The sequence below is a fragment of the Genypterus blacodes genome, unplaced genomic scaffold (genome assembly GCF_046128005.1).
Source record: "Genypterus blacodes isolate CSIRO-AG114 ecotype Tasmania unplaced genomic scaffold, CSIRO-AGI_Gbla_v1 ptg000106l_1, whole genome shotgun sequence".
Classification (NCBI taxonomy): Eukaryota; Metazoa; Chordata; class Actinopteri; order Ophidiiformes; family Ophidiidae; genus Genypterus; species Genypterus blacodes.
In genome coordinates, this window is record NW_027466910.1 from 568,193 (window position 1) to 590,953 (window position 22,761).

The 22,761-nt window shown below is 44.7% G+C and overlaps 1 protein-coding gene across 1 annotated transcript; it reads right to left on the bottom strand.

Annotated features, from left to right (window-relative positions):
• Positions 1-177: 177 nt before the first annotated feature.
• Positions 178-22,366, bottom strand: calcrla (calcitonin receptor-like a). The gene is made up of 13 exons (XM_076160516.1): positions 22,150-22,366; positions 10,373-10,481; positions 9,290-9,440; positions 9,090-9,200; positions 8,133-8,245; positions 7,670-7,761; positions 7,376-7,502; positions 7,111-7,264; positions 6,239-6,299; positions 5,725-5,791; positions 5,071-5,289; positions 4,323-4,364; positions 178-3,369 (listed from the first exon to the last, which is right to left on the bottom strand). Exons 2-13 carry the CDS (start codon positions 10,445-10,447, stop codon positions 3,148-3,150), a joined length of 1,434 nt encoding a protein of 477 aa, XP_076016631.1. The 5' UTR covers positions 10,448-10,481; positions 22,150-22,366; the 3' UTR covers positions 178-3,147.
• Between the last annotated feature and the right edge of the window lie 395 nt (positions 22,367-22,761).

Genomic DNA, 22,761 nt, shown 5'->3' on the forward strand with positions numbered 1-22,761 from the left:
GCACCTTGCCTCATAGTCAAACCCACTGATTACACAGAATTTCACATTTTAGAAATAAAGGATGCATACTTCAGTTGGCTGCTATTGCTGTACTATACTGTATTGGTATAATCTGATACACACAAGACAGCAACATTGTGCAATTCAATGGTATGATAAAAAAAGAGATATCGTAAATATATATATATATGTTTTCATAAGCATAAAATAAAACACAATCAGGTACATTCAAACAGTAGTGTGTGGAGTCAAAGTGTAGAGACTACCAAAGTGAAATACAGTACAGTACAAACAGAGACTAGACCCTGTCCCCAGTGCTTCTGTCATACTATACAATGTCACAGGGCGTCACTGGGGACTTCATAAACTCTTAACAAGACCTTTGGAAAGTCATATGAAAGTATTTTACACAAGAATACACAACTGAAAGGGTACAACAGGAGTTACTACATTTGGCAAAAAGACTCTGGCAATAACACAGTTCATCTCATCAGCGATACAGTACAGGACGTAGAAATTGTTTATGAAAGATGTCGCTGTATTTGAATCACTTGTCTCGAAGCGGAACGCCGACAGTTCAAAATAAACACTACATAGTTTATGTGAATGATAATGTGGAGGGAAACTGTCCTGCAGATTTGACATAGAAAAGTCCTCAAAATACTCTGAATATAATCTGGTGTCCAGTGTCCAAAATGAACCTTCTGCCTCAAATGAATCCTGCAGAGAAAACCTTTGAAACAATCAATACCACATCATTCATCATTATGTCATCATATATCTTAAAAATATGCCACCCTAACAACAGACCTGTGTGTAACTGAGACATTCAATAGCAAATGTTAATATTTGGTATTGGTAGGTAGTCATTTCTTACCCTGTATCTGTGAGAACCTACTTCAGTCTAAAGTATGAGCTCGTCTGCAAAGAGTGGATTCACAAATCAGCTTATGCTCAAACGTTACACTTATATTTATACCTGACGTTAACCACGTGTTCGCAAAATGTATTTACCTACAAAAATCGGGCAGGCGGTTAGATTGTCGCCATCTTTTATTTGTGCTGTTATATCGGATTCCCAATTTTTGTGCTCCGCCTCATTTGCAATTATTTGATTGGTCTCTTACAGCGCCCTCTAGTGAATCTAGTATTTTAACGCATTAACATCATGAAAGCTCGGATGAAGCGATGGCAGATTGACTTCATTCCTGTAAATTGAACTGACGCAGGGCGCTGTGCTTGTTCTGACTGTAATGTATAAATAAATGATGACTTTATGGACAGTGGAGGAATAATGCATCACAATGTGCAGACAGACAGAGCGCCCCACCCTGGTTCCCACCCCTTCCTCTTTTAAACACAGAGGTGGAACAAACAACGGCCCACGCAGTCACATAAGACAGTTCCTTCATGGTCGGATGCTTCTGAGTATAATGTACTCATAAATACTGTATATATATAAATCATGCACACACGTGCATACACACAGGTGCACACACACACACACACAACTTGCCCTCTTTGCAGATGCCAAATTTACAAAAATATGTACATCAGGTGATTGTTGATGGTGTTCCCAGCATTATTGACAATGATTGATGATCGGCTAAAGAAAAGAAAAGCAACGGAAGGTTTTGGATGTTTGGTGAATGAAATGAAAGCAAAACTGTAACTAAAGTTCAGTGGTTATAGACGAGAATAAAGCGTTTTTATCTTACACAAATGCTTTACAAATATTTAAGGCTCATTGCTTTCACACCAGCATTTTTTTTAAAGGAACCATTTGCTTTCAACCAAGTTCCTCCCACGTCGTATGTCTGCAGTCGTGCTCCCTGCATGGAGGAGACACTTTTCCTCATAGCTTACAGTAAACAAGGTCATCTAGAAACGAGGACAGATCAGAGTACGCTCCACCTCACAGTGACACTGAAGAGCAAAAGATGGGAGACAATGCAAACTGGTTGCTAAGTATTCAGGATGAAACAATGACAGCTTGACACTGCATTTGTCTTGTATTGATTCATTCCCTCTGGAGTTCACTCATTCGTTTAATATTTAATGAACCTTGCTAACAGCCTATAATGGTGCCACTGTGTTTGTAATGCCTGTGCAGTTTCTTGTGTATCATTAGTTTTGAATGAGTTTGTAATAAGAAATATGTCATTTAAGAACCACAACACTGCAGACAAATATGCAGAGGAATGTTAAACATGTGTTCAACAGAATCAAGACTCAGAACTTCACTGTTTTAGTTCTCATTTGTGTTGAAATGAACTCCAGTTCTCCAGATAATGATGCCATGTTAGCGTAGGTAGAAATTATGAGTTTAACTGATGAATTATGGGTAAGGTATGAATCACATGGGTCGTATTTACACATCATGTTAACATCCGTGCCTCACTGTTTGGATACATGATCCAGATACTGAGATACGATCACATGACCTTACATTAACATGCGCCCTGCTCATCTGGATCTGCTGCCCTCACATAATGAGACTCAACCACAACCCATGAAGGTCAGGCTGAGAGATGAGTGACAGTCCAACCCTCTACATTAACATGATTAATACTGTGTGGTAATGAATTCAGCTGACCTTTAATATGCTAATGATGATATAACTAACGTGTGAAATACAGGATAGAGCTGTGATATATTATTATTATCTGTTCTCTGTCACTGTGAAACTAATCGATGCAGGCAAGGATAGTTAGCTAGACTTGGTTTGGCACTAACAATGTCAAAATGAATGTGTGTGTATGTGGTTGTTTGTTGGCAATTCTGACCAGAGGCGTTTTGGACATGATCCTAAAAGCAAAAGCTGTTACTCATAGACAATATTGAGATTTCCAGGATGCACAATCCAAGAGAAGCAGAGTGGAAATGACACACTGTGGGAATATTTAGCTCAAGCTCACTTTACAGTACAGAGACACTGCGTTAGACAAAAGGAGACATTTCCTTTGAATGGATAAGAGCCTGTGTCTGCACTTCTTTTCCTGCATATCTTCTCACATTGTATTTTTAGTCCGAGTACTCCGTCCCTTTTAAAAGTGATGTTTTCCCTGTCGCCGCGGATCAGAACATGCTGCAGTTTCAGAGGAGGGACAGGGTGGACGGGGTGGACGGGACGCTCAGGTGCTGTCCTCAGGCAAAGGGGCTGTCTGATTTTAGGATGGACGCGTCCATGTCATGGCAGCCTTTGCCGTTCATGTGTTCCGTGTGGCCGTCGATGCTGTAGCAGCCCTGCACCTCGGTGATGGACGAGGCCGTGTAGGAGGCTGAGCGCAGTGCGTCCGAGTGGGTTCCTATGCTGCTGCCAAACTGGATGCGATACTGGTTCCAGTGCCTCCTCAAAACCCCCTGGACCTAATCAGAGACACAATGTGTTAGAAAGGCTTCATGTGAGTCACTCTTCATTACAATGTGTGTCTTGGTGCTCCTTCTTTCCTCTTAAACACATTTTTAAGTTCTTCTTCTTAGGGCCAATTCTGAAACCGAAAACACACTGATCCACTTTTATTCTCCCTATCTGATGCACCGCTGTGCACACTGAAGTACAACAGAACCGTTTCTTTAAAGGATCCTGCCTAGCGAGCCTGCTCTATTCTGATTGGCCAGCTGGGTCAAGCTTGAACTGCCCCAGAGAAAGTTGGTCAAAACACTTTCTAGCTGTGTGTGTGTGTGTGTGTGTGTGTGTGTGTGTGTGTGTGTGTGTCTTACATGTTGACGTAAACATGTAACAGAAGTAAAGCTCGAGTGGAGATGAAGCTTTGGGGTCAGGGTGTGAACCTCAAGTTTTGACAAGTCAGCACATACTCCCTGCTAGATTACACCATAACAATGATGTAAAGTAACAAAAAGCACAACACGTCACTTTTGTTGCATTGTGATGAACAGACTGGCCCTGTTTCCTTCGCTGTAGGAGTCCTCCATCATTGCAGAAGGTTTTGTGTGTCTGAGATAACAGCAGAACTCCAGTATCTGCTACCATCTTATCTTTGACCAGCTAAAGGCCACTTCAGAAATGAAGACGGCGGGCGCTCTTATAAACAACTCAGCTCAGGCAAATCTGTGATCAGTGTACAGCACATGGCCGCCTGCCAATGAGGGAAATGATCTTTAGTCTACGACGTCCCCAGAGGAACGAGCCTGTCATGCCTCATCTACCATCCCCCGCCACCCAAGAGGAATGTCCTGCAAGTCAGGAAGTCGCAAGGTCTGTCCCTAATCATGTGGAGGATGTGTGCGTTTGTGTGTGTAGGTGTGTGTGGTCAAAATACATTTAGTGAAAGGGCCACAACCCCATCTGACTGTCTTACCTCCCCATTGAAAAAGCAGAAGATGGTGGCCACCAGCAGACCCTGCAATTAAAAGAAAGAAAGCAAATGATTATATCTCACATGTGCAGAAGAGAGATAGGAAACGTGCAGAGCGAGAGAGAGAGAGAGAGAGAGAGAGAGACAGAGAGGGACAGAGAGAGAGGGAGATTGTAAGCTGATTCAGCCTGTTGCTCAAGAGGTCCTCACTGTACTGGGACATTGGGACAACACAGAGATCAGATAACATCTAACCAGTTGGTGTTCACCCCCCTTCAGCTCTCTGAAAATTCTTCTTCTTTCTTTCCTGCTGCTCTTCAACATAAACATGATCCTACCAGAGATGCTAAGAAACTAAAAGGTTTAAGCTCAGAAAAACAACAGGAAATGCGCAAGTAGGACTGAAGAAGAGAAGGAAACAGAATTCAGAACATCCAAAGGCCACGCGTGTTACAAGAACACCGGGGCAGTGAACATGAACACATTCAATACACAGTGAACTTAAAATATCGCTCTAAAAATACACACTGAGAAAGCATTTAGACGTCAAAGCACAAAGTACTAATGGTGTTGTTCTACTCTTTATTTTGATCAGTTGCTAACCTACTGCAGATGTCCGTCCCAAAGTGTTTGTGCAGGACATTTCTTTTGCCACTTCAGGAACTTTCTACCTCCCTTCCTGGTCTTTAAGTGGTAGCATTAAGTGGCACTGTTAACTTCAACTAGTACCAGATCTAAACACAGCACCTACCTGGTAGTGCATGAGTATGTGCATGATGTAGTCGTAGATTTCAGAGGAGACGCGTTCTTCAGGCTTGTAGGGCAGCAGGACGTACTGAATTCCCAGAAGAGGCACCAGGATGAGAGTGGCTCTCACCGCCTTCATGTACAGACTGGACTCTGCCTGGTGGGTCACCTTCAGCTTGGTGATCAGCACTCGCACAATGTTCAGGAGAAAGAACAGATTGACCTGAAGGGTGGAGAGCACAGGGGAGAAATCAGTAAGCAGGCAAGATATGAATACAATACTGGTTTGAAAGTTCAGAGTATTTGCCTAACTGTAACTAAAGGTCCATAATGAGCAGAACATCATTGGGAAGGATGTTTGAGGCTCAATATTTACTGTGGTGTAATGTGATGAGACTCGTCAGGGACTAGTTTCCTCTAAAGTGGGCCTAGTTATGTTAAGCAGAAGAATTCCTTCCCCGCAAAAGGGGCCTGGGGACCGACCACTTTGTGGATCCTCAAAGGGGCACAGATTGATTAAACAAAACAAACCCATTGACCACCCAGTGTTTCCCCTCTCAAGGCAGAATGATATTCTTCTCAAATACAACATAACAAAATGGAATAATCAGTTGATTTACACGAGCAGCACAGGCAACAGAAGACTGCGACATCTTACCAAGAGAGCGGCACAGATGGGACCATGGATGATGTAGAGTAGAGAGGTTTTGGAGCTGATCCAACAGCTACAACAGAGAAAAGGTTTTGACTTTATTTATGCAGCGGTTGTAGATCAATGGGGCTCCTCAGAAACGGATTCTCATTAACATCTTAACAAGGTAATCCATTACAACATATCGACTGGCTTCAATGCTTTGTTGATCCGTGCAAGATGCAGACAGCACAAATGTGAAGACAATCTGAGCCTGATTGTAACGCACGGATCTTCTGACAGGACAAATCAGTGCCAACATTTGAATTTTAAAACATCCAACCTGTATTAAATGCTACCTTTATGAAGCTCACAATGGTATCAGAGCTGTGTGTGTGTATCAATGTCATTTCTTGAGGCTACAGTATATTGGTGCTTGTGCATTGTGGGACTACATTATGTGGAAAGCTGGTTCTTCTGAAGCACTTGTGTTCTCAAGCATAATACTTGGTTGAAATGGATCTGGCACTTGATTGCTTACTTGTCATTGTAGTAGTAGCTTCGAGCAACGGCGTGTATGGAAGCTGGAATGAGAGGGAAGCCTGGGAATAAAAGAGGAGAGGTTAATTGCAATTGCACCTAAAGCATTCAACATTCTCCATAATTCCATCATTCATTTTGTAGTTGCTGCCTTTAAGGGGGACAAACTGCAGTTTCAATGCATTACAATCAATCCAAGACTGGAAACTAGTCCATCCATGATTTGTAAGGACTGTGGTGAGTAAAACCAGGCCAAACTCCTCAATGATTGAAAATGGACCTGTGTCTGGTAGTATTTAGGCCAAAAGGTGAAAACGGCAGAAAGTGGAGCACTAGCAACGCTCTAGTTCTCAGATTACTTCCCCCGTCTACCTGCACTTGTTTACAGAGCAATAAATGGCTTCTACTGCTGTGGTACGAATCCCTCAGATCTCCTAAAAAGTGCCTTCCTTTGCACTAAAACAGTAAAAGGTAAAGGGCACAGTCCCTACAGTCCCTTAAGGTTTGACTTACTGCCTTTGCGGTGTACAATCTTAACTTGCACATGTAAAGGGATGCATGTAGCACATGAAGACAGATCAATCGTAGTTCTAATCCATCAGCAGATTCTACAAACAGCTCTCCAATCTGCTGTGTTCAGACTTTGCACCACTTTGAAATACTTCACTGCTGCCTCCAGTTATTGACCAGTAGAGACTCACTAGACTGACGAGGCATAAAGAGAACCATTTTGAACCCAATTACAGAGATGCCAATTCCAACTGGATTTAGATCACAGCCAGGCACCGCAACTACGGCCAGGCACAAAAGGTCCCCCGGGTAATTATATCCCTGTGAGGATTACCTCTTCTTTGACTCCTTATCGTGACTTACCCCAGCCAAGAAGATAGTACCACATGAGGTGCTGCTTCTCAGCGAACACAGCCACCACGATGAGTGTGTGCAGGTAAATCCCTTCACACAGCATCCAGAAGTAGTTGCACCCGAAGAGGTAAAGATGGATGAACTGGGAGACTTTGCAGCTTGTCTGGGAAAGGAAAAAAGGTGCACACAGTAGATGAGGAGGAGGGATGATTGTCTGTAAAATAATGCAAAAGAGTCTGTAGAAGATGATGGTTGGTTTAAATCAAAAACTCACTGGATTCCTCTGCACCAGCTCCTGGTTGTTTGCCACTGCTGTCAACCAAATGATGGTGATCACAGAATTCAGAACAAAGGAAAAGAAGAGGTTTTTGTGTAGGGTGATCCTTTGGCAGCTTAAACTCCTGCAAGAGGAAAACCGAGAGATTACACCGAGATGCTGAGTCATGAATGATGAAATAACTCCATCTAAAATCTAAATAACATCTCTAAATAATAAATAAATCTGCCTGAATGAAATATCAATGCGAGCAAATAGCACAGCCGTTGGAAAGGAGGGTTGGTGACTCACTTGAAATGGAAGAATATTCCCAGGGAGATGAAGAGCGAGGTCAGGGACAGTCCATGTCCGATGAGAGCTAAGTAGAACAGATTCATTGCCGTCTGGAGGAAAACATGAGAATGGAAACAGATTAGATTATCTCCATCAGAGAGGTCAATCTATCTTCATATTGTCATCACAATGTCTTGTGATGTTAGCAGCTTGATCCTTTGACACGAATGCACTTACAGAGATCTCCTAACTGTAATGTCTTAATCACCATGTGTTCCTCCTGATGTGCCAAACATCTGGGCCTAGTCATGCTCCCCAGAGGAATTAACTTAATTAAACTCATTTACCCTAAACTACACATTTTACTGGTAAGGCAATATTTAGCCTCCATTCCTGGAGACTTTAAAGCTTCAGTCTTACTTCTAACCTTATACATTTGAGCATACTTGGCCAGAAAATGTGATTGTGATTGTGGTCATACTATTCTGCCTTCATTGGTGTGTTCGTTGCAGCGGGTGTAGTTGGTCCACGTCCGGTTGCTCTCAGGATGCAGGAACCAATGACCGGTGTCGCTGCAGATCTTTGTCACCATCTCTGCAAGGCAAGGTCATGCATGTGTGTGAAAAAGTCCAAATACAATGCAGGCAAGGTTGTAGTTGAGATCTGCTCTTCATAGTTTCAAGTAGATATTCAACCTCATTGACTTTTCAATGGAGATGGTGTGGTTGTTCCCTGTGGTCTATGATTTAAGTCAGAAATCGTTGCAGCGCTGTCACTTAATAACAAATATTTCAAGCAATTCTCACATGACAAGTTGTTACAATTTGGATTCGATCAAAGCTTAAACTGGATTTATAAGTGATCCAGTTTGGGTTTAAGTGCTTCTTACTCAGAATGATGGACTGGTCTGTGCTTTCTGCTCTTTGCTATTTCCGGCTTTTCAGACATTAGCTGAGCGTTCAAGTTGAAGTTGAAGTTCAAGTCTTTATTATACAGCAAGGGGCAGTTTTGTTTGCAGCCAGGGTTTTACAATAAATACTAGTAATACACTCCATCAGAAACACAACATCTGCAGCCAGACAGTGAGGACAACAGTACAACAATAATAAAGACACAAGTCACAAGTTGACACGAGTCAACAAATGAGAATAAATGAGTATGTAAGGGTGCTTGCTAGTCCTCCTAGCGACCAGAAGACAGAAGCTCCAACTCCTTCTGCAGGGGATGATCAGGACAATCAGCCATGCCCAGGACCTGCCTATAATAAATGCTTGGCCTGACTCGTCTCAGAGATCTTGGACCAACATCCTTGAAACCGTAACTGTTTGGTTTGATCATTTGTTGTCATTAGTTTGTCCCATTTAATTTGGATGCCATCCTTCTGGTCCAGCTAAGTAGAACTAAAGGAGTACACACATCCTTTGCACCGAAATCTCACCTGAAGGATCAAAATCTTGGAAGTAGTCCGGACAGTGCTGCTCAGAGGTGAAGCCTGCCCTGCTGTCGTCCCAGCAAAGCCACCCGTCCCACGTGCGGCTACACATGGGCTCTAAACCCCAGCGAAGAGAAGAACAATCAATACATTGACTGGTATAGAACCACAGCTACGAGCGATGAGCAAATTTAAGGCGCCTCTACCTTCTCTGCTGCCGGTGTTATCTTTCATTATCTTTTGGTAGCACTCAAACTGGGCCGTCACGATCTTGTTTCTGGTGACGCCGATGTTGTGGTAGACGTTTGTTGGATGCTGCTGGGTGTCGTTGACTTCTAGGCTCGCACTCACGCAGATCTGCCAGAGGAACAAAGGCCAATAAACCACGTCAGTCATTCCAAAGACATTCTAATCCAAATGCATCCCGATATTTAACTTAAAGGTATAAACAAGTCCATATATTTCCCCCAGTTTGACCCTCTGACACTGAGCTCAGTTTGGACCTTTTAAACAGGATGGACCCCCTTTTCCTGTGTAGGGATCTGGCGACTAACAACCAGAGCTGCATTCAAGCGCCCTGGAAAGAAATGACCCCTATACAGAAATATTGCCTACAGATGTGTCCAGATGTGATACCAACCTGATGGCTGTATTGAAAAAGAAATCCCTTAGAATGCTCCTTAAACAGAAACATAAAAACACACAATTGTTCACAATGACCTCGTTGAAGTGGTTTCCATGGGAAGGTCACGCATTTCGCTGCAAAACACAATGGCAACTATACTGACTAATACAATAGCAAGATAGAGAGACAGTGGCTCAGTGGGTAGTGCTGCCGCTTGGGAACCGGAGGGTCGCCGGCCCTGCCGAGGTGCCCCTGAGCAAGGCACCGAACCCTCAATTGCTCCCCCCTCTGCGAAGGGTGGTAATGTAATGTAAGTCGCTTTGGATAAAAGCGTCTGCCAAATGATCGTAATGTAATGTAATGTAAGATGTAATAGTCTTACAGCTAGAGTGTATAAGCTTTTGTTAAATGTAAAGCATCTACAATCAGTACAAATGAATTATGATGTAATTGGTGAATTTCTGTAGGAGGGAAGAACAAACTTTCACCATTCAATTTAATTTTACTACCAATTCATCAAACTGAATACAAATGAATCCATGTGTGCATTCATCTTAATATTACCTTCATTTTAGTTAAAAATGAGACGTGTGTGTTTTCAGTTCTGCCTGTGTGTGTGTGTGTGTGTGTGTGTGTGTGTGTGTGTGTGTTTATGACGTCCCACCTCTGTTGGATTACACAGCAGTATGAGCGCCACCATGCAGCTCCACTCCGCGCCATCCATCTTCCTCTTAGCCATGTCAAGGCTGTCTGATCATCTACCAGCTGCAGACCTGGAGGGAACAATGAACAATAAAGTGCTGTTATCGGAGCGGAACAAAAGAAAAGCACAGCTAAAGACTTCTCATCTCTCCTAATAAAGACATGGTTTCATCCAGAGGGTGAAAGGAGATTGAATTCAATGAAGCGAAAGAGCACGGCATCATTTTGACTGTAGACCTTTAAAGTACCATTACTGTCTTACAGGAGGTTGTTACATATTATACTGTACTTCAATGTAAACTCTACTGCATTCTTAGGGTCGCTACTTAGAACTTGTGACCGCTGATGAAAGTTGGACTGAAGATAGACAAAGGTTTTAACTTCAACACTCCGAGCAAACCTAACTTACTGGATGGAGGAAGATCTCCCACGACCCCTCCTGTGACCTTTCAAGAGACTGGAAAGTCTTTTCTTAAACACATCAGTGTTGTAGATAAGATAAGATAATAAATGATGATGGTTCCAGCTGCATTTAAGGCCACATTGTATCACAGTTTACAGGACGGTTTAGAGGTGGTGACTTCTACATTTGCCTGCTCTGTATCATCTCACAGGTGGTAACTCTCAAAAATCTACAACCCATCAATAATCTGCTGAGACTTGATACAATGAGAGGAAATATAAATGGAAACATTCTTCAGGTTGAGGTTCAGATCTACTTTCCAAGACGGTAGTTGTGCTTAAGGCTCAGGTGCATCAGATTGAATCCTGCTACCTTCTAATGTTTCACTACTGGAGACTTCACAGGTCAAGTCAACTGCTCCAGATCCTCTTTCTCAGGCTACGTACAAAATGGCATCGTGTCTTTTTAATCTAGCTATTCTGAATGCTCTGCAATTACCAAGGCGACTGATAGTGGAAGCCAGAAGCCGGCTGTTAATTTGTCAGCATGGCTAATTAAAAACACTTCTGGGTGCTCGTAGCTGCAGGCTGGTTTATTAGCATGCAGGTTGTGACACCTGTTAAGTTTTGGTATGAAACTCGACAACAACAGGCATCCCCCCCCCCCCCGCCCCCAGCTGCTGGAGTAGAGGTACGGAGCGTAGAGAGGGAGAGAGACCCCAGAGTGCCTCAGGTGCACAGCACACAGGGGGATTACGCCTCATGCAGAGGCTCGGGTCCTGCAGAAAGTAGGTCAATACTAGTATGCACCGTGACGGATCTGAAGGCTAATTCAATTTCATGTAATGGAAAATCACCATAGTAACAGGAGAAGAGGTGAGCGTTCACGAGATGTAAGGCAGTCAAGCACGCGAGGATTTTTTATTTACTATTGAAGACAAGGCAAGTGATAGCTGCACCTTTGTTGTTATTATCACGAGTACAATGGAACGAGTTTTCAGCATTTAACCCACAGCCTGGTGCCTTGGTCAAGGGCATCCGCAGGATTAACCTGCCGGAGCCCCTGAAGGAAGCTCAGGCCGTCACAAGGGAACACGCGGACGCCACGCAGCGTAGGATTCAGACCACAGACCTTCTAGCTGTGAAGCACACCGCTGTGCCGCCTATTTAATGCCCAACATGCCGTTTTCAGTTATGAGTCCTACAGCTACGGGTTCACACATGGGGGGTGGAGTTTCACATGCTCGCCTCCAACAAACCTAACACACCTCATCTCAGGTTGAGACATAAAGCCAATGCTGGTTTGATGTGTAATTCAGTGAGTAATGGAGGGTGTTTGCAGTAAACAGGGTCCTATTGTGTTGAGGGCAGCTCATCGTGTGATTCGTCCCTTTAAGAACAACAAAAGCTACACAGTGAATGTTATTATTTTCCAGGATTTGCACTCCTTGTTTTGTTTACTTGACAGGAAATCTCCCTCGTACTTCCCTTCCCAACATCCTGACAAATAAATAAGGAGGCTAAGTGGCCAAAACCTAGGTCATGGCGGCTCCGGACATCAGTGGTGGAGTTGACCCAGCGTGTTCTCCCCCCCGGCCAGTTCCTCTGCCGAGCGAGCGAGCGAGCGAGCGAGCACCTCCTCAGGTCTGCTTAGAATTAAAGAGCGATACCCTGGGGACGGCAGGGGGGGGGCTTACTGAAAGTGGGATTGTAAAGCATTACAGTGATGTGCAAATTGGAAACAGCCAGAAGAGGATCAGCTGTGTACTCTGTCTCACACACACACACACACACACACACACACACACACACACACACACACACACACACACACACACACACACACACACACACACACACACACACACACACACACACACACACACACACACACACACACACACACACACACACACACACACACACACACACACACACACACGCATACAAACAAACACACACACACACTCACTCTTGCCGTGCCAAGTTCCCCAGCTGGATTTGGCCTGGAGCCGCGTTTCAGACATCAACAGACAGATACGGAGGACGCATGTGAATCTTGTCAGGTGGCAAACGTGGAACGGACGGAGCTTTGCCAGCAGCTGTCAGACTGCAGCTCAACTCGGCTCCTGGCTTCTTAACAACAAGAGGATGCTTTTGATTTCCAGCATGATTCCTTATCACTGGTAAAAGTTTGGAGCGTTCAGACGATTGGAGGCATTTGCTTCGACACGTTTCCTTTCCTAACCCAGGTGAAGGCCTTGAGCTGAAACACATTGGTTTGCCTAAATCAAGTTGTACTCGACGCGACAAGTGCTCAAGTCGCCGCCACCACAGTTGGCAGAGGTTCCCGAAACACGCGAGAGTAAGATCTTCTCTAGTAAATAGTATCTGTCAGTTTTACTGCCTCACAGCTTCTTGAAACCAATGACATCTGGCTTCTTGTGGGAATTAGAATACCCAGAATAGGTTTTGCTCACACTTTACTGCACTGGGAAAGAAGGTATAAATCTGTGTAACAACAATGCCAAAGAGAACACGGTGCACTTAGTAAGAGCAGGAGGAGATAAATGAATGGAAACTGAACATCAACAACACCCGAAACCCTGAACAGAACCAGAGAAACCACATCCGTCATCGAGATTTTTATAGACGACAGCGTTTCTAAGTTTACCGCTGCGGCTCAGAGCTAAAGAGAGCAACCTACATGCTGGCACTACACTCCATTATTGATCTGTTTTGGGTCAACTTAATCCAAACCTCTCCACAATGCAAACTGTGGGTGGTCCACTATTATGTGTAGAGTGCCTCGCCGCAGTTCACAGAAGTGGTTAGTCACAGACACTTTGTGTAAGAGCTGACATCACCTATTCCATCTGCCAGCGTACAGATACCACAGCGCCGGAACTCAGTCTGACACTTATCAGCTATCATTGTCCCTGCGGAGATGTACACATCCTGCTGCCCTCACAGGATGTTTGGCACTCTCCATCTCCCAGTTACTCTCTGTGGCATTCGGATGTCCATTAAGGCGAGCGAGGGCCTGCGACGTCGCTGCAGCTTCTAATCTATAGCAGAAGACTCTTTAGGCTTTACGAGAGGCGAGGGAAGCCATGAGAGGTCCAACAGGATGGAGAGAGAGGTCAGGCTTTAAGGATAGACTCTGCCTGAACTGTCTGCTCATGGTGCACTGCCTGGATGTCTTACTGCCATATGGAGACTGTACATTTACTGTAAACGCTGAATGAAATCACACAGATTCTTGTAGGAACATTGAAGCCAAAGATGGGCAACAAGACGTTAATACAACCTATCATACTTTTGTTTGTTTCCTTCTTCTTCACACTGTAATGTGTAATGTGTGTCTGGATCTGACGGCTGATCGCCTTTTACTTCCTGTAACGTGCTTATGTCAACATGTGACAGCTGGTTAGACACGAGACCAGCAAGTGGGTATTCGGCCGGCATCATGACAAACAACATGTTTTCACTCAGCAGACACAACAGTGCTGCAGCGAGCGTAGCAGTGGACGGACAAGTTTCCAAAATAGACCCAAAATGTGTCAAGAGCATGGGTGTTTGTATGTTTTCTCTCACACACACTAAGAAGGTCCTCATGAAGCCTCGTTCTTGTATTTGTTCCTCTTTTTTCACTTCTTCTGCTCTGCCAGTCAGATCTAAAGGGGAAGCAGTGTTATGTGCTTATATTGACTGCAACAGATCAAAAAAGGAGAAGAAGAAGGAAGGAGAAAAAAAAAAAGCAAATGCCGTCCAAATGCGATGTTTAGTTTGATTCCATTATGAGTGGTTGAAAGCCAAACACAAGGCGCAGGTCGCACACGTGGATAAGTGGCTGGGGCTTTCTGTATAAACAAACACACCAGGCAGGAACATCGCCGACAAGCAAAACAGAACAATTACACTTTCTGGGATCTCGCATGTGTACTTCTGAAACTTCTTCTATCACTGAACGATCCATTTCCAAGTCCAGTTGTCTTTCCAGAACAATACATATTTATTTAGTTTGAACAAATTACAAACACAGGCTCTACGCTTGATCACAGTCACAGGCCGTGATATGGAAGGATAGCTTTGACTTGCATCAGTAGATTACAGTTGGTTGCGTATCGTGATGGGTGTTTCACTGGCCCAGTTTCCATGCAGCGCACACGCGCACGCACGCACACACACACACACACACACACACACACACACACACACACACACACACACACACACACACACACACACACACACACACACACACACACACACACACACACACACACACACACACACACACACACACACACACACACACACACACACACACACACACACACACACACACGGCCCGAGACCTGGATTTCTATCAGCCAGGGGTTGTGTTACCTCAGCATCTAACACTTTTGTAGAGGAACGACACGAGAACCTCCAGGTGCTGCGTCTGGGTGCCGCCGTACGTCAGCAACAGACTAATGAGCAACGTGACACCCGGAGTGTGTGACTGCATACCAACAATACATACATGTTGACTTTACAAACACAAAAATGCCCAATAAAACTTTGCTTCACGTGTTAGCAGATGTTAGAAGTTATGTTGGTCTGAAGTGAGGAGAAGAGAAGAAGGGCGAGACAAACGTTTGTGTTTATTAGGATTATTTTACGGTGGTTTGTGTTTGATTAAGCTCCTGCTGAGGGGGTGAATGGGTTTGCTTTTATTTTGCCATGTTAGTTTGGTAGCTAATGTGCTCCTCCGTGGCGGCCAATTAAACTCAGTGTGCTGTGTTGTGCTGCTCTCACCGTCGGTTCAGTGGTTTCACTAAAGGAATAATTAAACTTTGTTGAACCGCCAGTTAAGAGTCGTTACTTTAGAACGCATGAACACACACACACACACGCACGCACATGTTCATTCTACTTGAGAAGTAAGAGATCCAAACATGTCAGTTACACTCACACACATGCAGCTAATCCAGCGTATGTGTTAAACTGAAATCCCTAAAATCACCTTAAGGACACACAGAAGAGGTGTGATTCTTCATTTGAAAGCGTGGAAAGCCTGTCAATCAAAGAGTGTCCATAGTAACGTTATGACCAAATATAGCTCCAGCCTTTCTAATGCCAACAGCTGTGCATGCTGATAATCTCTCCCATGTGACTGAAAAAATGCATGAGAGTTGGACTTTAACATGCAGTCACCCATGTTAGCGAGACCTCCGAGTTGCCATGGGCACCGCCAGATGTCAGGGAGAACAACAACAACAACAGTCCCACACAGAGGAGAGGGAGGCCACGGTATGAAAATCCCTCCTCGCCTCCACGCCATACTTTGCATTCACGGGGCAGGAAGGAGGCCGTGTTCCTGAAAGCAAACCCAGATGCCAATGTATTGATCTCACATGCACCACGGCTCCAGGCCAACATTCCCTAACAACAACCAGATGGATGTTCACTCGTCTGTGAGGTCGTGTCGCTATCAGCGGCTATTAAGATAATACTGCAATGACAAAGCTGCACATGGCACTGGAAGTCAAGCTGTGTGGAGATGATTATTGATTAGGAGACGTGAGATCCAGGTTCAGGATGGTTATCAGTTCCTGGAACATCACAGAACGGGGAATTTGGTGCAACTTAGCCCCGGATCCAGACATTGATCTGGATCTTTCTGGATATACACTCAGGCAAAGGTCATATCGGAACGCACTGTGTGTTTCCACGTGTGTGTGTGTGTGTGTTTGCTCTCTGAGTGCCCTTTAGCTGAAATTTTGTGGGGCCTCTTGCTAACACGTGAGGGAGACACAATATAAACACCTTTTAACACCTCCACAGGACACTCAGGCCTCTGCTGAAGTATCAAGGACAGATGACATCAGTCTCAAAATGGAAATCCATCCCTCTGACCTCACATCAAAACAAACACATACTTCAAAATAGATGAAATCCATTATGGAGGACAGAAGTTGAATAAACGCTTGTCTGCACAGTTTCAGATCCCAGCATACATTAGATACAGCAGACATGGGCTCAGAGAGTTTAGATGTGCTGGTGTGTGTCGTCCAACTGTGTCTCTCTTTGCATACAATTAGTGAACATGACAAACTATCACAAACTGGCACTTCAGCTTTAAAGTATCCCAGCAGCCCAGGCAGAGTGACAGTGAGTCATACGTGTCGGCTGTGAAATGAGGTCAGACGCTCTGATGCCAGTTTGGAAAACAGCACCATGCAGCAAGCAGGGGTCCAAACACAACACATGCTGGCTGCAGGTACACTGGGCACTGGAATGAGGCTCGCTGAGAGACAAACAACAACATCCAGTGTAACATGACTGACCCACAGGCCGAGCCCACCAACCACCACCAACCTGTTTCTGAACCCTGGTGGAAAGTTTTAACACAATGGAAAAGCCTCTTCCTCTACCGTTAGAGTCACAAAAACACAAATCTGGGGGCTTTGCTTCTTCAAATGGTCCAAGATCCCAAGAGACTTGTTCAAATAAATTGTTCTGAAATCTTTAACAACCTCCGAATCAACTGGAATAGCAACTCACCCAAAAGCCTCCAAGCGGACCGGGCTGTTTCCAACCAGAATCTCTTTAATACCCAATTAAAAGAGAGTTATAACAAACTTAAAACCACTTTAATGACATTTGTTTTGTTTGCCAGAGTAGCAGGATTTACATACATTTCCCTGGTTGATTCTCTGCAGAAATTCCAGACGCCACAGCTTGAGTCAAATTACACTTGTAGCTTCACTCCTCCTCTTCTTTGTCATGTACTCTGGTCAGTCATGTTGTTCTCGCTCTTAAATCTTCACATTAAAACACTCGTAGGTGCACGTGGTGGTGTGTTGTTGTTACTTCTAAAAGGACGTTCTGCATAGTAGAGCTCCAAACCATAGAACAGGATCCTGATCCGCCAGCCGGTCATGGCCGCATCTACGCATAGGAAAAAATAGTACAAATACTGCTTTAAAAATACTCTGGTTAAAAATAAACCAGACGCCATCATGGAGTTGCACCTGCACATTCTCCACGGTGTCACTCTAAGTGTTTTGATGTACAGCGCATGGAAGCGGCTAGTTTGCGGCTTGAGTGGCACGACCTGCTGAGCATGTTCTCCACAGTCCAGTGGGAAATCGTGACTAATCCCAGCGATTCCTTCCACTACACGGAGCAGCATTTGCACAGGTCATTAGATTTGCTTTGTCAAGTGCATCAAGTGCACCGGATGGAGACAGGCCGACAGATTTGCACAATAGCTGGAGCTGTCTGAGACGCCTTTTTTTGTTCTCCTATGATACTGTTAGATGTGCGCCCACCGTTGCCAAGTAATTAAGACTGCGTTTTCATTGTTGCCGTTTGTCGCAGTGAAGTGAAGCAATTACAACTGTTTGTGTGGTTGTTATTTGGGGTGAAGAACACAGTTGCTCAAAGCTGCATCCGCGACGCTTCTGCTCACTTATCGGCTGTTTTTGTCTCGCTATGAAAACATTACAAAAACAGGACGCTGACCTCTGCACCAATCACCCGTCCTCCCAGTGTTCAACCAACATTCCATCCGCCCCAAACTGTTCAAAAGCTTCGTATCACACTAGAGTGTTAATCCAACGTACAGATTTGTTGAATGAGTGGTTCCCTGCTGGCTGTGACAAAAATAACACAAGCGTCAGATTCATTGCTGATTTAAGACGACCTGGTTGAAGCCAAAGAAAATCCTCCATGTAAGTCCTGGAGTTTGACCTCTAAGGGAGAGGTTCACGTCATCACAGGCTTGAGTTGCTCTGTTGAGGGTTTGAGCACCAAAACACTGAGCTGTGCTGTGGAGATCCGAGTCAAAGTCTCAATGTTCTCCTGCTTCCAATCATTCTGAGAAACAAGCGGAACAACACCGGCTGGAACGGGAATCTCATGGGATACACATGTCGAATTCATTGTACAAGCATCATGTTGCTCCACAAACAGGAACAATGGAGATATTCATGGAGATATATCAGAACATCTTGTGAGCTTGAATGAATGAATGTTTTTTGCTGAATTGCTGAATCGTAAAAGTGACAGCGAGGGCAAAGTACAGAATGTGAAATCAAACTCATTAGGGAAGCGATGGGAACAGGATCTGTTTCTTGATGGATGTTTTGGCCAGAATATAACAATGGTGGAACATCAGGAAGCCAAGTTCATCCAGGTCTCTGCAGGACTTCATAGAGACAAAGATAGTCAACCTTAAAAATTAGGTGAGAAAACAGAAAGCACAACTTGTATCCTACTACATCAACAATACAGTGTAGGTTACAGTGAGAGAAGCTTTAAGTGATCAAACTCCATCAGAAATCAATGAAATGCTGCTCTTCATCAAAGCCTTCGCCCGTCTGTGTCTGACAAATACTAATGGCCACATCTTCACAAAGGAGTGAACGTGTTAATTAGAGACGTTCTGCAGCAGAGCGTGTTATTTATGCACCCACAATGCATCTCAAGTCACCCGTGTAATGATCGTGCTGTGGCATTTGGTTTTGTATTGTGCAGCAAGAATTCCGAAAAAAAAAAAGAAGGTCAGCAGAGCTTCACGTAACCGCTTACGTAACATTCCCCTACATCTCCATAACATCTCCCCCGGAAAAGATACATTAAATACACGCAGACGTAAAGCCAAGGATTGCACAATAGCTTCACTTCAGGGCGACAAACACAAGCACGCACACACACACACAGCTTCCAAGAGACCTTTCCTCCTGTTATGTACGCCAGAAGCCCCCTCCCACCCAGTAAATCAGGAAGCACAGTGACACTGACGGTTTGTTTAGCTCTCACAAACATGGAACACCCTTGGAAACCGCACAGGATCTTTCCGACATCAACTATCCCCCCGAGCTGAGGACATTAACCTGAGACACATCCATAACAGGGACCGCCGATGCTTAAATTAGACTAGACAGGGTTAAAAAAAGAAGAAGAAGAAAAGAAAGAAAGAAAACTAATGACCCTTCATAATGTATGAGTGGAAAAATGACCACATCCCTGAAACTGAATCCAGAACCTGAGGGGTTCTCAAAAGAGAGGCGCATATCGAACATCATTGTCCTTTTGTGTAATCAGATAACCTGAACCTGTGGGGAGCAGACGATGGTCTGCTTGATCCAAACTGAAATACAGTATGAGTGGAAATACAACAAGAGGATGACGTAATAACTAAAGATGTGTGAACGTGACGTCTCTTCATCCGTGTAGAATATCTGAAGCATGACGTCTGATCGACTCTCAATATCTGGACCCCGTCTGCATTGGGGTCGGATCTCAGTACAAACCCCTCCTCCCTCCTCCCTCCTCCCCTCCTCCCTCCTTGTTCCCTGGATGAGCTACATTTATTGCATGTGCTGTTGCTGTCCACAGTCCCCGGTAACCATTCCTGGAAAACTGTACATCCTGATTCCAAATGAGATCAAGCAGGAAGATCAAGCAGCGCTGATGTTTCAAATTGTAAGGAAGGAACGGACACCTTGACACCTCATTATAAAGATCACATTTCAAAGTGTTAAGTGGGCCTGTAAAGCTACAGTATGCAAACACTTTGATGCAGAATGTCCTCAAATCCTCCTGATAGGAATTCTTAAAATGACCCCAATTGTCGATCACTTGCAGGCCAACAGATCCTTGATAAAAGGCAGAATGGAACTGGGGGAAGTTCCTTTGCTGCTTGCCTGCAAAGCAATTCTTCTGAATCCAAACCTTATGTGCCGTAGAGTTCTCGCAATCAGTTCCGCTATGAATGAGATTCCTCTGGCAGCGTATTAAATGCCACTGATTTTAAGGACAGATTCACCATGGAGACTGCAAACGCTTAGAGAGCCACGCAGCCCGGGTCTTTGATTCTGCCACCATTAATAGCTTCTTCTTCTTTCTTTCTCTTTAGATTTGGGCAATAAACACTCAGCACGATCGCTCCGGGGTTTCATCTGAGGGGTTGCGTGACATTTCTCTTGCACAGTCAGCTCGTACACTCAGGCGCAGGCCCGAGCCTCTGGAGGATATCAGGGCACCAGCGCCTCTGCCAACTGGCAGCTCTCACACACCCACAGTCAACATTTCCTGATATATTATCTAACCTCCCACCACGAAGTACAACATTACATTTTGACTTATCTTCTCTCATGCAAAGTGTTTTATCTTCTTTCACCATTTTGATGCAAAAAGTCTCCAAAACTCTTTCTGACCTTTACTGGACGGTTTTCAAAGGATTTCAACTCTTGATCGCCTCCCAAACCCCATTGATACGTTGCTCCTGATGATGGGTGCTGTGCCGCCTTACATGTGTTTGATAAAGGAGCATTAGGCGCCTTTACATATGTGGAAGCACCTCGTTATTGTATAGAATTGTATGACCTCATGCAGACGAAGGTGTGGGCAGTAACACTTCCTTCATGTCACCAATAAACTCTGATTGGTTTTGCTTTGGGAGTCGCCTTCGCCTCTCTCTTCTATTCCCAGCAGACAAGCTCGGCCCCCGGAGACCACCGTCCTCCTCCTCCTCCACGTCATCACTATCACTCATCATCACCACTGCCATCATCGTCATCTCTCTCCAGCCCACAAACTTCCAGCATGTCCAAATCTGCAGCTTTATGTAACCATGCAGATGATGAAGCAGAGCAAAGCCTGGGTTCTGAATTCTGAATTAAGCTGAATTCATCATTTCTGCTGTTTAACTCTTAACATTTACAATCATTTCATCTGTGCCTCTGAGGACAAAACCAACATGACTCACCCTCCCTCCAGCCTCCAGCCTGCTCCCTGCCCTCATCCATCATTTAGGTTTCAGTTCTACACATTTCTACAAACGCCTATCTGCATCAACACACACACACACACACACACACACACACACACACACACACACACACACACACACAGTACGGATGCGTTCAGGCTTCCTCCCTAAGCGGATAAAGGTGAGTTTGATTCATGCAGCAAATGTGACGTGCAGGATGAAGCAGAGTGGCATGATGCGTTCAAATGCATAATCGCCTCCCAAAGCTTTGCTCCTTTACATCAAACCCCTGACAGCTGGTTCATGCACATTCACTCTACCCGCTGTTTGACTCAATATGCTTCCATTTCGACACAAATTGTGTTTTTATCTTCTTATTTCCAGCACAACGACACATTCAGTCATTTATTTTAGCGCAGTTATTGTCCATTGAGATATGACAGAGATTTCCACACGCAAACCGCATCGTCATTCTTCTTCACCACACCGCTGCATCTGAACTTGCTCAGACTACAGCGGGAAGAATCGTGCAGGAATCCCGCCCGTTTCCCCGTGGAGCAGAGACTTACCTGGGGGTTAAATCCAACAGGGGGACGGTGGAGACTCAACGATCAAGCGATCCCTCCGAAACAAGCGTGTGTGTCTGAGTGTGTGTCTCCAAAAGCTCCGTGGTGCAGCAAAGCGCGGTGGATCTCCGGCGCTTCTCTGTGCGCAACTGAGGCGGCTGGCAGGTTGACGTTGGAAGGCAACAACCCACTTCTTCCTGTTACATCACGCATTAGCCTACAGCTGAGGATCTGCGTGCCCGTGTGTGCGTGAGGCTCACGCACTGGATGAGGCTTTACCACGAAACTCCCCCCATCACACACACACTCAAGCATACGCACGCACGCACGCACACGCAACGCACACACAACCGGCAAACGCTTTGGAGACAGGGGCGGCTCCAGCGTTTTTTGGGGTCCAAGGCTAATTTTTTTTACGTTGAATGAATTGTGGCCCTCCAACCTGGCAACAACAGAAGTATAGGGCATTTGGCTTTTAGCATTGTGTTTTAATATAAATTAAATTAAATTTCTAAACGAATACAGATTAATTCAACATAAACATTCTTGTTTTATAGATGTTTCTTTCTAACAGTACCATGTGGGGGCCAGCTGATCATGTGGCTCTGTACACTT